Raw genomic sequence first — 17,545 nt, forward strand, 5'->3', positions numbered from 1 at the left:
TTGTGGTTTAACCTTAGAAATAATATTTGTGTGTTTTTTTCAAGAGATTGAAACTACAGATCATATATATATCTATATATCATATATAAATCTATCTTCCATCCAATATTCCATTGTCATGTTGTGGATTTGCATCCACTCCATTACAGACAATGAGCACTGCGCCGTGATGTTTTTTTTTTTTTTTTTTTGCCAGTGCCTGCTCAGATTTTACATATACGTGATCTCCATATTGTAGTTGATAAAATTCGAAGGTCATTTCTTTGTGGTTTATTGTTTCATAGGTCAGACCGTCAAAACGCAATAGTCGAAGCCTTTACTATTATATTTCGCGCGTAAATTCGAACTTTTATTTTGACGTTTTTCGTATTTCGTATTTATACCCGGAAGTATTTATTATTATTGCTGACTTGACGTCAGTACTGGTGTTAACTCAGTTGCTGTTTATATTCAATGGTCCAAGCAATACCGTATTGAACAAATCAACATCGAAGATGATAGTCGGTCTTTCAGTTGCAGGACTTCTAATACTGACTTTTGGGACTATTCTTGTCGTCGTGGGACCGATATTTATCAACAGGCAAATAGTTACGGTATGAATTGCTCCACGGGTTGGTACCCCAGAGAGAACCATTTTTCCAAATTTCACGATACAACGTTCTCAGAACCGTCTGAATACCATTTTTAAGAATCTGGTGAAGAAACAAGATGGTAGATGTTTTAAAATCGAACGTTTGATGATTTAAAATAATTTATAATTAACTGTTAATTTACGTCTTAGTTGACAGGCTACCTCCGTACTTTAATTACACATAACGGTGAGCAGGAATATTAGCCTTTGCGTGATGTCCTTAAACGGTCCATTTGATTTCTCCATTAGAAGTCCTATTGTAGTGTTCTGTTGCAACATATGGCTATACGTCGTATATACAACGTAAAGATTCTGTAAATTTATTAACACCTTCCACTTTATATCCATGCGGGGTCTCATTACTCAAAAATTATAGATACCGGTAACTAGACCTCGCTGAATGTTTTTACTTATATCAGCTTCGACATCCTGTCTGTATTCGCATTCAAAAGTCTTCACTCAAGTAATGGTGCTTGGTTATACAGGGTAACCTGCAAGAGTGCTCATAAAAGGTTTCTTCTGTTTTGGAATACGAAACTCCACAGATACAACAAGGAGTTAGCAATCCAGAAACACTGTTACAATGGTGAGTGAGATACTGAAATATGTCGAAACTAACTGCTCGGATTTTTAATAAAGAAATGAGCCGTTCAAGGACGTCATGTAGGCAGTGGGCTCCTGCACATCCTTCTGCATAATTAGCCGTCTAGCAAAATAACGTTAGTAAGATGGATAGCTGTCTTCGCATATCTGATGGGTGGATTGTGATTTATATCTGTTTCCCTTCTTGGCCCTTTAATCTGTCCTCGAATCCTGGCGACAGAATTGAGTGCGGCGAGTCCGCACTCAAGTCAAAGTGCGGCAACAGCCGCTGCGAAATTGGGAAAAACTGGCGAATGCTGCGCCTTGCATGTTTGATGAACAACTGAGCTTAAATTGAGAGCTGACAGAATAGCACTGCTTTCCAAACTGCCAGGCACGATCGTCACTCTGCCTCTAATTACCTTTGCTGTTCGATAGCCCCCTACCTAACTAGGAGCGTGCATTGCGTTAAATTGCTAGGTATGCACTATGGGTCGAAGTTACACAAGTACAGTAACCTATTAGCTCACTTACTGCAAAATAACTCTACGTAGATCAGATTAGGCAGAAATTGAACAGTGTCTTAATAGTGAATTTGTTAACAGACCCTTACTACTGATTCAGAAAGATAAAAACCGATAACAGGATGGACTAACATGTTTACTGTTACTTTAAAAACATGACTTGATATAACACAATCGCACAGAAACGCCGACTTCTCAGCCATAATATTTTAGGATGTACATATCTGCTAGCTACTTGTCTGAACAAAGTCAGATAATCTCGCTTCCTGACGTTGGTTTCATAGTATTTTGTTATGTTCCAACGTTTAGTTCCTTGGCTAAATATGGACACTACAGCTGCCCCCCAATGGCATTTTTGCTTACTCGGCTTAACATTTCCCCTCAAAATGGTATTCACTCACGTGGTGGAGGGTATACCAATCTGCAAAAGGACCTTTCACTTATTTTCAGTTGGACCCTTTGAGCGAGGGTGTAAGCATGTATCATGTGCCAGGGGTCCCAGGTCCCTTTCATTCCGCTTCCTGGAGTGCGCGTTTGCGAATTTTAGGAGTATTCCCTTCGACCTTAGGGACACTGAAAAACAAGATGTTACCACATATAGTATTTTAATTTTACCGTATGAATGAACGTTTCTCATAGCATCGAATGCTGAACCCAACAACTGCAGTGCTTTTTAATTAGAAGTGAGGAGAAACTGTGACAAACAACTTCGAATTTAGGTAAATTCACTTGCCAGACGTTCTTATCCGGAGCAACTGCCAAAAAGTAAAGCAGCCAGATTTCAAGGCTCAAACTAATCAAAATCACCTCGATCTTCACCTGGCTATCAGTCAGCGATTGTTAGAAAAACAAAAAGTTTTCTACCGGTCCCGAGATTTTTTGTGCGGTAAAGCCAGATTTACCAATGACGGCCCTTGGCAACAATGCACTAGTAAGCTCAATGACGTCAGTAATACCTTTAAATTGTTGTATTGCCAACCTCAAACTTGAAGTTTAATGACGCTCTTGTTAAAGTAATGTTTTGCGCATTTGTCCATGTTCTTATTTCCCATCTAACTTTAATTTCTGCAGGTTTATTTAATTTGTCCCTCGGTTTCCAAATCGTTCTTGAAAATAATGAGACAATTTAGTGCTGAAGAGCAGTTTTTCACAGCTGTGCAGTAAACCCATTTTAAGATTAGCGAAGTTTTTCATCATTGTTAGCTAAAGTTCCGACGTGATTTCCAAAGGTCGTCTCTTCTGTGGTTTCCATGGATAGGTGTAACTTTTTGTTTGGAGTCTGTCTCAGTTCACTCCCAAATAACACCCTTCCCTGTTCTTAGAGGTTTCTCCTCAAAGTACCTCCTCAAGTACATACTTGTGTGATGGCGTGTGAAGTATGGACTCGCTTGGTCACTTCATTTCCTTGCAGCCTGGGCCACTGCCTATTTAAAAATTTAACAGGCCCAACCCAGTTCTAGAGCCGTGTAGCATTCCTGGGTCCAATACCTGGGGAAGATCCATTTATTCCATAGGCAAACCTAGGAGAGCCTGGGTTTCCAGGCCAGCAGTTTTGCCTAACTAGTGGCAGGTTTGGGATAAGAGATATGTCACTTTGTAACTTAGTCGACTATGGTTTGAGCTTGATTTATGGAATGAGTTAAGGGGAACATCTCACTGAAGTTAGCTGGCTAACTCAGTAATCCTGCTTTGTGAAACTGGCCCCAGGTGCTTCCACCAATTTTTGTAGGGGTAATGTCATCAAAATGCAATACAGTACTTCCATGCTACCGAGATAAATTTAAGAAGTGGTGCAGAGCTTTGTCAATTATGCGTTTGGCAGTACATAAATACCATAGTACTGGAGCTTTCTGTGCTTATATGATGAAAATTACATTGTTGTGTTCATGTAAAATAGGGAATCAGTTACTAACAAAAAATGTATCTTTAAGTCCAGCCAGACACAATTCAATGATAATAAGCTTTATTTGTATAGCACATTTCCAGCAGTACAGCACAAAGTGCTTCACAAAATAAAATGTTATAAACCAAGAGGTGTGAAAGTAATGGCAACTGAATTATAGAGAGATGAGATATTAAAATAAACACAAAATACTAGAATGGAGTGAATATAAAAGCAATGAGATAAGACTAGTTTAAGAGAAAAAAAAAAGATAAAAGAGACTCATAAAAGTACAAAGTGAAAATATAGTAAAAGGAATTCTATTAAATAGTGTTTTTCAAAAGGTTTTAAAAGAGGACACTAACACAGCCCTTAGTATATACTGGAAGAATGTTCCACAGTCTGGGTGCTTTGATAGAGAGAGCAGGGTCCTCCTCTGGTTTTCAGCCCAGGAACAGCCAGCAATGCCTTGTCTGGAGAATGACGTGGGAAACTGATGTGATAAGGCGGCAGGAGCTCAGAGATGTATTCCAGCACCAAGCCATGCATTGCTTTTTAGGCAGTTAATTACATACAGTCTTCTGAACATGTTTTGTTCTCATGTCCTTGTGGCAACACATTCTTGAGAGATATGCATTAGAGGTATAGAGGCTTGATATTCCTTTTCCTTTTGATAATATTAGATTTTTTTCTGATTTTACATTTAGTAATTATAATGGAATAAATTATGTATGCTGTCATTTTCTTCAAATTTCATGTACACAGATGTGAATGGGGTAAAAAGAAACCTTTTAAATTATTTCATTAATTAACTTACTTCAAATATTTAAAATTCTACAATTCTAAATCAGTCAAGAGAATGTCTGAAGTGTTGATTAATGTACCTAACATGTAAGTGAAAGTGTAATTTTCTTTTTTTATTTTCCTTTTCCTTTCAAGCCTTGGACTTTTTTCCTTATTGGTATATATTCTGCAATTTGTCCATAATTTGTATTGTATTTCTTGTTCTTGTAATAAAATAAAATATATTTTACAAATGTTTTCTGTCTCCAATATATATTTGCATTGTATTCGTTGAAATAAACATTTTATAATAAAGTGAACTGGATGTGTATTGATTATGATTTAAAGTTACCTGTGACATTCCCCTCCTTCATTACCTAGGATGACATTCACAAGAAAATTGACATGTTTGTGTTTGTATGGATGTCTCACCATTATCTTATGATGGTCAAATGTGGATTGAAGCATCATTAATTTTTTTTAAATAAACATATAAAATTGAAAAATCATAGTGACTCGTATATCAGGCTTTGTGAATTTAGCTGAACATGGTGGACAACGGTTGTGAGCTATTGAATAGTCTTTTGCTAATATCAGCTGTGAAAATATTCATAGGTATATTAAACAAAACACTTACATGGCAATTATACCTTATATAAATATTTGTGGTTGCTGTCTATTTTACAAATATTCAAGTCAGCCATGAAGGGGGCTACATTACTTTCAGGAGTGTAATATGTGTATGCCTTTTGCTTTTTCCAGAATTTGGAGATCAGTCCAAAGAATGAGCTGTTCTACACTTTGTGGAAGGACATTCCCATGCCAATCTTCATGTCAGTCTATTTCTTCAATGTGCTGAACCCCAATGAAGTACTACAGGGTGAAAAGCCAATGGTGGAACAGAGAGGGCCATATGTCTACAGGTACAAGAACTCTCCTAGCTTGTATGTCTAAAATATCTTGCATACCAGTGAAATTTGCTCTTCTCATTTGATTTACTCTGGCAATATGTTGGACACGTTTGCCCTATTGACATATATATCGAGCCAGAGTGAAAAGCATTAAGTTTAACAGGGTACAGGTCTGAAATGAACTTTCTGATCCACCATACAGGGTGGCTGATAGATGAAATGAGTCACCAACCACTCTGATTTTTCCTCAGTGGAAATAATGTTATGCATTTTTTTTAAATACCACAATTGTACAGAGCTGTTGTGCAACACCACAACCTTTATTTAATCCAGTTAATCTTGTGTTCACTGACCAGGTATTTATAAATGTAATTCAAAATGAACACTTATGTTTGGACATCTTCATTAGGCACTCCGATCTCCCTCTGCCCAGGTGAGGTCACATTCTTTGAATCTGTGCTACAGGGAAGTAAGACCATCCCCTCTAGGTAGGATAGAGCTAATACCAAAATTAAAGAGAAAAAAAGAAACTAAAATGCACTGTAGAAAAAAAGAATTAACTAACAAGGTAATGATGTAGGTAGCCTGCGAGTTGGATGACTATTTAACATATGCTAGTTAACTAGCTAACAAGCTGACTGGCTCTAAATGAAGTAACTTGTGGACGCAGCCACGAGAAGCATGTTCATGTACGTGGGAAACAGTCTCAAATTGAAAAACTCATCAAACAAAGGGCTTAACTCTCATTCCTGTATGGATATGGGTATGCCCCACCAGCCTGTAACTATGCATTGTTAAGAAACCTAGAAAACAGTTCATTGCAACATAGCTAATTAAAAATAGCAGTCATCCAATGACACAATAAACAGAATGCAAATACATTTATTTACTGCCATGTTCAATGATAGGAGGTATGCGTGAACAATTTTGAAAACCTGATCCATTATTGAACCACGTTTACACCTACCACTGTTTGGACCAGTTTGGCTACAACTCGGAGGTAATATTGACACTATGAAAAGTAATTATGAATGAATCAAATTTTACAGCCATAGTACATTTTTACAATGAAATTGTCGCAAAGCATTGAAAACTTCACAACAAGGTGAACATGTTTACATTACATGTTAATGTAAACATGGTAATAGTGACGGAAAAGAAATAGGGATTAAAGCACTAGGCTTGGATTAGCCTCTTAAGTCATTTATAGCTGTGACTGGGTCCAGTGAAGTGCAGTGTTATCTTCTTTCACCTATTTGGCATCCTTCTCTTGCAGGGAATACTGCAAGAAAGAGAACATCACATTTCATGAGAACAAGACAGTGTCATTCCAAGAATACCGGCAGTACCACTTCATGAGGAATATGTCCGTGGGTGACGAGTCTGACATTGTCACCATTCCCAACATGCTGGTGCTGGTATGTGGGCATAAAATGGCTAAATGCAGCAACAAATTTACATTGTTTGTGTGTTGTTGTTCCACATTAAGTTTATTAATACAGGTTGGAATGGTTGGAACCCCACAGGCTGCCATATTTAAATGTCAGGAGTTCCTGGGTAAGGCATCAACCAAATTTTATTCAGGACCTATTCAAAATGCAGCAGAATCCACCTTTTAACAGATTTGCTTAACTGTTTGAGCTGACTAAGTTAGTGTAAATTTTGTAGAATGTCACCCAAGCCTAAACTGGCTCTGATGGAAGCAAGTGTTCATTTAGATTACTGAATTTGGAATGTCGAAGAAATTGTTCATTAAATGCTTTAAATCCACTTGAATACTACAAACTGGATTTTGTTCCATCTGTGCCATCAATCAACAGTGACTAGGAGCCCACGGTGGTGAAACAATTTGGCTTTGTTCTCCCAGATAAAGGGATGGGTATGTTAGCAGGGGTTGCTCGTGTCACTGATCTCAGGCACCCTGATATTCCTCAGGTGTCTATGAGTTGCTCTGATGACATAAGTAGTGGTTATTCTCCAACTCCAACTAAACCATCACAGATTAAATTTTACTGTCGATATGCATGCTTGTGACTGACAGTCAATTAATCAACATATTGATTACATCTCATGTACAAACTGGTCTGCCTATCCACTAGGGTGCTGCAGTGATGTTGGAGGAAATGCCTCTTGCTGTGCGGGTGTTGGTGAGCTCCATGTTCAAGAACTTCAACGAAGGGCCATTTCTGACCAAGACTGTTGGCGAGCTGATGTGGGGCTATGACAGCAAACTGGTGGATTTCTTAAACATGTACCTCCCAGGCCTTCTTCCCACCAGGGGCAGGTTTGGCCTCCTTGCTGATGTGAGTGTCCTTGCATGTGTTGGCCAGGGATAACATGGATGCCAAAGGGTCATCAACGTTTATTGCAATAATTGTGTTTATGTGTCAGAACTGTCATAGCACAGGGACTGACCTAATAATTTTGATGGTTCACCATGTAGTTGCGTAACTTTGGTGGTTTTTTTAAGTTGAGGAGAAGAAATGAAATGAAATGACATTGATTGAAATTACAGATATTTCTGATTTGTCTTCTGGCTTTGGTCAATCTCTGTTCACCTGCCTGTCCATGTCTGTGTGCAGTTCAATAATTCCTACACAGGGCTGTTCACCGTGTTCACTGGCCAGGATGACATCAGAAAAGTTCACCAAGTGGATTTGTGGAATGGCATGAAGGAGGTGAGTACAGATCTATTGCTTTATCTCATTGCTTGTGAATTGTGAATTGTTATTTTTGATCAAAGAAGAATTAATGAAGCAATGCTACTGAGAATATTTATTTCAGTATATTCACTCCAGCTCTCTCAGATACACAGAAGGAAAGAAAACATGGAATACACAACCTAATACTCAGTGTTTAACCACAGTGGTATAAGCCATTTGTCCTGTGCAAATATTCCTCCCTTGTAAGAAAAATAGCTAACTAAAATGATTTTCAGTTTAAATTCCTCTTGAATTATGACAATTACTGTGTAACCTTGGTTCTCTCTGTGAAATACATGTTCCATATTTACAGCAGTAGGACACAAATTCTGGCATGAGACCAGGATACTCTGTAAGACACATTTGACTTGATATTACGTAAACACTTACTTTTAACCTGAGGTTACATTATGCCTGTGGCCTCAGTAAAACCTCTGTTTGATAACTGTGTCTCCAAGTGACCCTCAGTTTTGTTTTCCATCTTATCTCCACCCAAATATGTGTTGCACATGTGCAGGAGTCATTGTGACGAAATGGTGAATATGCGAAAGGATTGGAAAATTTCAAAATTGAATTCACATCTCTCTGATTTACTGTAGGGCTGTTCAAAAGTTTCTCTCAGAAAAGAAAATTTCCAAATTTCCATTGTGCTCACTTGCCTTCTGAATTGTACAGGTTAACTACTGGAGAAGCAAACAGTGCAACATGATCAATGGAACTATTGGTGAAGTATGGCACCCCTTCCTAACCTCAGAGTCTACCCTGTCCTTCTTCAGTCCAGACGCTTGTAGGTAAGTCATACAGATGACCCTACTTGTGACATCCTAACATTGTGTACACGTTCCTCCCTGGTCTGCGTATAATCTTAATGCCATTCTCCTCATGACTCTCTCATTAGTCTCATTATTGGACTTTACCATACTTTCTTTCCCAGTGTTGGGTTTAGATTATTCAGCAGAAGCTGGCAATCTGTGGTAACGCACATGATTTTTAGTTCCACAGTGTGAGAGGAACATACCAGTGTAGAGCATGTAAGAATTAAGTTGTTCTGCTGGAAGTTATGAAGACCATCTCAATACCTTCCTGCCTTGGCTTTCGATGCGTATCTTTTCATATAACTGTGTATGCCCATTTCCTGATGAGAGGATGCATAACTAATCTTCTTATGAACAAGGAACATGGCTTGGACTGCAGGGCCATCCAGTTTTCCTCACACATCTTAATGCATTATTGATACAACTGTTGAAATAAAATCAAATTTATTTGTGACCATGCAGTGTTACAATCCATATTGTCACAAAGCGCTGTACAAAAATTTGGATTTTCCAAAGGGAAAAAAACAGTAAAAATCCAGGCTAACTGGGAAATTTGATGAAATATCTGAAGTGTTGTGAATTAGAGGAAAACCTGTTTTACCCACCTTAATAATGTTAAAATTGGTGGTACAGAGTTGTTCACTCTGTAACGTAAACTGCTCTGGAAATTTTTATTTTAGAAAGTAATAACATAACAGTGTACTTGATTCAAAGTTTTCTTCATAATTATTAGCACCATGTAGATAGTATCGGAGGTATAGTTGTCAGTGTACAAATGTGTAGTCAAGCATAGACAGTGTTGGTTCATGATGTTCTTGCACCTTTTTTTTGGTCACATGGGCCCTCAGACACATTATTGAAATTTAGAGTTTTGCAGTCTTGCATGAATTGCTCAAAAATCATCTGGTGGGTTTTTCAGAATTTACAGAAGTAGTCCTTGTATGGTCCTTAATCTAAATTATGAAAGGTACCGGCAATACAAGCTTGCTTACATGCACACATCGCAAGTCGCCATTGGCCCCTTATTGATTAATTCCAGTACAACAATGGGAAAGATTATTAATGGTTGCCAAACTGGTAACTTGATTAGGAGATTGTACTGGCATCTTGCTTTGGGAGGACGGAATTAAAGATTATAAAGACTGATTTCTGAAAATGCAAGGCTCTATTTATAAGGTAAAAGCATAAATAGTTTTCATAACCATTTCATTGCGGTAGTTGGTAAAACAAAATTATTTTCATGTTTGTAGGTCAATGGAGCTGGTTTACCAGGGGCAAGGGGAGGTGAAGGGCATCCCCGTGTTCCGCTTTGTGGCTCCTAAAACTCTCTTTGCCAATGGCTTAGACTACGCTCCCAATGAGGGCTTTTGTCCCTGCAGACAGTCAGGAATTATGAATGTCAGTAGCTGCAGAAACGGTGAGTTCAAATGCCAGTAGCCCCAAAAGTATTACAAACATATATAGACACAGTATGAACAGAGACATTTATTACCTGTCCCCAGGTAATACTTTTTCCGCTCACACTGAATTGTAGCACACCACAGGTCAACACAATCCTTCAACTGAGTGTTGTGCTGGGCAATCTGTGAAAAAGATTGTGTTACCATTCACAGGTGCGCCAGTGTTTATCTCCCATCCACACTTCTTCAATGGAGACCCTGCCTTGTGGGACTCTGTTCTGGGTCTAGACCCCAATGAGGAAGAGCATGGGCTGTTTATTGACATCCACCCTGTAAGTGACCATATAACTTCCATGAGTTCTGAGCTTTTAATGTTTGTGTAAAACACCTGAGTTATGTTCACTACTATCATGCAATGCCTATGTAAACTCAGCAGAGACTGCCTTAATGGTGACTCTTCATGCAGCGGAATAACAATTCAAAGGCAACAGCCTACACAGGGTGCAACAATAGTGCGTCAGAAATTTCTACTTTCCCAGATGTCTCTGGTTTGTCACTGTCTCACACACACATTTATAGAAAAATGAGCACAGTCACAGTTTACATATAGTATAAAATTGGAAGAAAAAAACAGCAGGGATATATCAAGTACACAAATAAAGTTGTGGAGTCTGAATGGCATGGAAATGGTGATTTCACTCCAGCATGAGACAGAACTCTACCAAAACATGTGAATGAGTTTGCCAGGAGGCTGGGTGTAGCTGCAGTTGTTTGTAGTTTGCTTAAGTCAACTGGTCTCTTGGTTTCTCTTCATAATGTACAAATCTCTTGGTGATCATATAAAAGGCCACAGATTGAGTCGAGGACCAGCAGTTTGCAAAGCTATGACAGTGAAGTAATAATGCCGGCACATCTGTTATCCACAAGAGGTTTTCCTTCTAGAGCCAGTGGTGGTTGCATCTGTTGTTGGGGAGAGTCTCCCCATTCCAGAGCCTAGAGAGTCCTATTTCACAGCTGGGTAAGATTAAAATGTGGGCAAATCTGTTTCAGGGGAGGTACTGCCCTTTCGGAAGTTCCATTGTTCTTGCTGCATCATTCCATTCCATCACATCAAAGGTTACATTCTCCATATGGACACACTGTTCAGTCGCTTGTTGAAAACTTGGGCCTTCAATTGCCATGTGATCTGATTGGACAATGGAGCCTGTGTGGCTGTATGTTGTCAAAGGACGTGAGAATCTCCAGTAACCTCCGAGTGACCAGTGCTAGAGCTCCCTTTTGAAGTACTAGGTGCATCAGAAGCATTAAGTTTAAACATGGATGGCTGGACACTAGGACGCCTGTGTCTTCTTAACTTGAGCACACTTGAGCAGTTTGTTTTCCATATGGCACTGTTGTTTTATGGCTTCATAAGGATGGGCGTCATGCATGGTGCAACTCTCTCCCCCACCAGATGGCCTGAGTCCATACACTGCATGAAAAGAGGAATGTACATGTTGAATATTCCAGGCAATATGTTACATACCTGAACATTTATGCTGTGTATCAACAACACATGGCTCCAAAACACATCCCATAAATTCCAGGATATATACCATGAGATGTGCATGTGGGGTGTTAGAGACCTGACTCCTGCAGCCACATCTTCTGGGAGAAGAGAGACAGTGGTTGTACTGAATAAGCATCAGACGTCTTTAAGATGACACCTGGGTATTATACTTAACGTACATTGTATTAGTGGTATTATTGAGAGAATGGAACCAACTATCTTATTTGCATACTGTGCTGTTGACTATGTTAAAACCACCTCATAATCTGAACATCAATGTTCCTGTTGTTGTTATGATACTGACTGAACATCCCAAATGCTAAAAATGAGAAAAACTGGGAAAAATACACTGGCCCATAATCAGTACGTACAGTCAGTACAGTCTTTCAACTATAGATCAGCTTCATGGTATGGGTGCAGTGCTGTGATCCATACAGATTTAAAAACTTGGATAGAACTGCCTGCAGGTAAATCATCTTTTTTTTTCCAGCCTGGTGTGGCAGATAATTCTGGAGCACAGAATAATACATGCCTACACAATGCCAAACCACACGCCATAATCCCTGTCACTAATTAGCTCTTTCAGACAAAACAAAGGGTAAATAGTTGTCCAGTCCTTCCACTGGTCAGCAGTAAGTCCACTAAGTATAGATGCAGTTATACAAGAAATTCTTCCAATTTTGTGAAGTAGCTTTATAGCATCTATTACTCTTTGCAACACTTCAGGATTATGGCTGGGGGTTATAGCTGGTTAAAACTCAGTTCAGTTCATAGTCTGAACATATGCTTGTGTGTTTGCAGGAGAAGGTTATCTATTGGATCAATAATAACAAACCTGATGGAATTGCAGTTACTTAAACAAAACAGTTCTGACTACCTTACACCATACTGGACTCTGATCCTTTTCTGAGCTGTGTTTTTCCCTGTTTGACCATTTTGGCATACTGTATGTGCTCTTCTGACATATGTGGAACCAGAGAGGTCCATTCAAGTCCAGAATAGCCCAAAATGTGTCTTGTTAATTTTCTTGAGACACTTAGTGCATCCCAGAGGGAAGAAAAAACAAAGTAATCATTTCATCACTGTGATAAGACAAAACATCATGCACATTACATATGTTTTTGTGTCAACAGATGTATGGATCTGATGTTTTTGCAAATAAGATATACAGCTGACCACTAAGAGCTTTGTGTCCCATGAAGCCTCCACACTTGTGGGCAGCTGATATATCTAATGGCAGGCAGAGTAGAGCTACTCGGTAAAGCTGGCACCCCAGGATGGAGTTGTCTGGCATAATTATCCCCCTCCACTACACAATTAATGAACCAAAGGGTTCAAGAAAGCATTAATACTGAATTTTAGCTCTTTGAGGCCAGTTATAAGACCAACCAGCATGATGTTTTCTTCCTTGAAATGTACTCGGTTAGCTGCAGCTACACCGGTACTAGGTAGAGAACTTGGTAGGTTCTATAAGTGTAAGAGGAATTCACACACATCTAAAATAATAAGGAAATGTCCTTCACAGAAGGTGGAAAAATGTGTTTTTCTTTTATTTAGCTGTTGCACGTGTTTAAATGTAGGCAAACATTTCCTTTTAAAAGCTGTCTGTTGCTGCCGCAGGATGATTTTTTCACCAATCTACACTTTAACAAAAGAGCACTACAGACAGTAAATTTAGTTACAGAGCCCACTGAACTGAAAGGAATTGGAATTGAAGTGGAGTGTACTTTCTTTAGCCTTAGCTGAAGCCAGTGAAACCAATATGGAGACAAATGCACTGCAACTTACCAGTTTTCCTATTGACTATAATGAAGAAATTGATAGCGTTTTCTGCAAAGAAATGGAAAGCAACATTATGGAGACAAGATTGTTCTTTGTATGATGTATATATACAGGCAAAAAGATTGAACATACTAGTTTTACAGTAACCAAATGTCAAATAAAGTGCTACCCCTAATTTTATGTGTCATGTCCTTATATTCTGTGTAGGAGACAGGTGCGCCTCTGAGGGCAGCTATCCGGCTGCAAATCAATCTATACATCAAGATGGTGGAGGGAATCACGTAAGCATGACAACTGTTTTGTACCTTCTTATGGGTTAATAAATGTAATAAATGGCTATACTAACAACATCAATCAGGAGTCAAGCAGTGAGATAGAATTCCATGGCGGATGCATTTTCATGTTGCATTCACAGCACAGTAATACAACCTTAGTAAAATGTCACAGGGGTCATCCTTTGTGAAATCCCACCTGTTTCTGCTACACCGTTTTTTTACATAGCAGGTAATTAAATGTGAATTGTGTGATTAAATGACTGCTAGGCCCTAAGCAAATAGATTATTTTGGTCACAGGAGAATTTCACCATTTCACCAAATTTCACCATTTTTGAATTACCAGTTGTTCTATTTTAAGCTCACCTTTTTGCAACACTCACTGTACTCCCACAGGAGTGCTGAAGCATGGTGAATGCAAACATCCAATACACTGGAGCCAGTGGTTGTTTTTCTCACTACAAGTCCCACAGTACACCACAGCAGAGCAAGTGCAGACTGGAGGATAGATGCATCTTCCCTAACATCATCCAAGTAACTCACAAGCACCTCAGGTTCTGCTAGAGGGTGTTAATAAGTGGTGGGAAGAGGAGATCCTGGCCACAGAACTCACCCTACCCCTGGTAAAATGAAGTCAGCTGTGTTCTGCCACTGCAGAATCTTGGGTATTCTGTTATGACAGTCGTGCCTTAAACCTGCAAAGTCATGGGCTGTAGAGCTCAGCCTGCAGACCGGATGCCTTAACCAATGTGGATAACCCTCCACACAAACGTCATTTTAAACTTTGCACGTTTCTTAAGTGCAATACCTGAAGAAGACACACACATAGCCAGCCCTAGACTAGCAGATTGTATTTACAAATAAACCTGTCATTAATTTCAGAGTGAGTTACAGTCTCCTAACAGCACTGTGCTGCATTTATCTAATATCCTCTATTGAAAGTTGCCATGCTAAGATGTGAACCAGGGGATTTGAAATCAGGAAATATACTTAGAAGACAGTAATTCCTGAATCAACAAATGCACAATTTAATGAGTCATTCAGGTAGATGGAATAGGCTAATATAAAATGTCTTGCCAAATAATGCAATAAAAAGGTATGAGCAGATTCATATAATACATTTATATTATGAATAGCTGTAACAGTATATTGTCTTTGGAGTAGAATTAATCCATCTAGCTAACCAAGCAAATCTCATAAGGTAGGTCATTGTCTCACACATGACAACACTTGTCAGGTGAGAACAATGGCAAGAACAAGGCTGACAGCAATTTTCAATGCCCCCAAATCCCCAAGACTCCACTAAGCAAAGCATAAACATTTGCAGTAATGTCACAGGTTCCCATCACATGAGTAATAGAAGTGTGTGTTTCACAAGTTTATTACCAGTAAACCAACCCAACTACTATTACAGTTCAGTACAATACAAGAAAATAAGGTGTTCATTGTCAGTGTTAATTTGTATTTATGTGAATGCAATATTTGCAATATATGGCCCCCAGACAGGGGCCGAATCAGACATAAGGGTGCTGAGCATTTTTGAGCACTCATGATTTTGTCAGTTTTTGGGATTCAGATTTAATTTACACACCCACGTTGCTCTTAAACTGATAGTACAGAATTGCCAGTGGTGTATAAATGTAAATTGCCCTGAAAAGCCAAATCTCTCAGCCGGGAGTCTTGTGGCCAATAGTTTTTAGTCCTCATTATTGATGGACATTTTAATTCTTTTTTTTTACTGAACCAGTGTGCTTCATTCAGTTCAGTATGAAGACCCAGGTCACAGAGTCACTGACTCATTCACTTACCACCACCCCCTAGTAATTGATTGCAGTGCGCATGTGCTAGCACAATAAATAATGGATTTGGTGTTACATTACATTACATTACAGTCATTTAGCAGACGCTCTTACCCAGAGTGACTTCCAGCACAATAGAACGTAAGTGTATCCATTCAGGTTGAATGAGCAACAGTGTCAGACCAGATTAACAACACTAGACCAGTGAGTGTGAGCATAACACTATTCAAGCCCTACCCTAAGTTAGCTTGTGCAACCTGACTAGACAAAGGAAGCCAAGTATACTGCTATATATCAGTCACTAGATCACAGAATCCAAAACAAATTGCATACTACACATAAAATAAACAGCAAGTACTACAAGTAGCAGGTGTTAGGGGGCAGGGGTTGAGGTGTAACCGAGATGCAGTCTGAAGAGTTGAGTCTTCAGTCTGCATTGGAAGATGGCCAGTGATTCTGCTGTCTTGACCCCCGTTGGGAGTTCATTCCACCACTGAGGGACCAGTACAAGCAGGGATTGTGTTTGAGAGGAGTGACCCTATCATGAGAGGACAGTCAGTTGCCCCATGGTTTTGACATTTCTTTGATGTTTAATCTTTCACATTAATTATCTTCATGTATTAAAAACTAATTCTGGCTGTAAATTAGGCTAACACTGAATAACACTGCTCTAGGTCTTCTAGCGTGACTACGAAGATTACGAATCTCACCGATTTCTTCATTTCCTCCAGTTATTTCAGTACACCACTGTGTTTACCTCGTTCCGTTTGTCTGGTTCCCTCAGTATGTGTGCTTCCTTGTCTGACTGTTGGCTTGATGATACTCTTGTTTGATTTAAGATAGTTAATAAATAAACCTACATGATAAATAGTCTGATTAATCCACAAGACAGACATTCCATTTAAATTCAACCAAACAGACAAGCATAAAAACGAAATTGCTATCAATAAAAACTGTATGATTGTCCTTCCTGCCTTAATTCCACCAAATATTTACAGCAGTGAAGAAGTAGTTATTTTCTAAAGAGTGATTGCTACATTAATAAATGCATTGCTAGATGGCTGCTTGCTGTGAACTCCAATTTGAAATACTGAAATGACAAAAAACACACAGCTGTCTCAACACTGGATCCCACTAAACAGCTAAATACATTTCAGACATTGGTCCCTTTCTGTGTTTACAAACATTGCCAAAGTTGGTGAATGCATACACATACTTTTTGGAAAAAGTACAGTTCATGTCAAGTGTAAACAAACCCCTTTCATTTTTATGAATTGGCAACCAAATTTAGAGTAATCCACTGTCATCACTTTAATTCTTTATCCACACCGGGACCAAAAATGTTATGTGATGATCCAATGAAGTGGCCTAGCCAGGCGATGCCAAATGTGTACATAAAAGAAAAAATAGTGTAAGATGCTTACAACTATGTTGTTTGTGGCCATGTGTAGCATAGTTTCCAAATACACATCCCTGATTAGAATATCTTAAGTTTAATAGGTCACCACCATGGCTGACTAGCTATTTAATTTCTTATTTAACAGGGCTTTGGACTTGTGACCTGATGTCCTCTGTCATTGTGTCTCTGCTGTACCCCATAACCAAGCTCCCTTTTCATGCTAAGCACACCACAAAACGGACAGAAATGGGCCATATGCTGTATTCTGTTAAAATAAAAAACAAAATCACAATATATTGAGGACACAACTCCAGTTGAGACAGTGGCGATCATACTAGATCTGAGTGAAAGATGAATGTTGCCCATCGTAATCGGTTTTATATTTTGATTAAATAAATTTGTATTTCATGTTAAAGTGCATTTGATGTTTCTTTAGTTTCTTTATTACTTAACAATGTTTTTCAAATTATTCCTGTTTTTGAGGTATCCCTACAGAATATATACCATGCTATT

General features: G+C 38.8%; 1 protein-coding gene across 1 annotated transcript; it reads left to right on the forward strand.

The window, feature by feature from the left end:
- Positions 1-420: 420 nt before the first annotated feature.
- On the forward strand, positions 421-14,717 carry LOC118776799 (scavenger receptor class B member 1-like). Its single transcript, XM_036527368.1, has 9 exons — positions 421-593; positions 5,165-5,325; positions 6,590-6,731; positions 7,413-7,616; positions 7,896-7,991; positions 8,691-8,806; positions 10,081-10,247; positions 10,444-10,562; positions 13,769-14,717. Exons 1-9 carry the CDS (start codon positions 495-497, stop codon positions 13,844-13,846), a joined length of 1,182 nt encoding a protein of 393 aa, XP_036383261.1. The 5' UTR covers positions 421-494; the 3' UTR covers positions 13,847-14,717.
- Positions 14,718-17,545: the final 2,828 nt, after the last annotated feature.

The sequence above is a fragment of the Megalops cyprinoides genome, chromosome 4, assembly GCF_013368585.1.
Source record: "Megalops cyprinoides isolate fMegCyp1 chromosome 4, fMegCyp1.pri, whole genome shotgun sequence".
In the NCBI taxonomy this organism is placed as follows: domain Eukaryota; kingdom Metazoa; phylum Chordata; class Actinopteri; order Elopiformes; family Megalopidae; genus Megalops; species Megalops cyprinoides.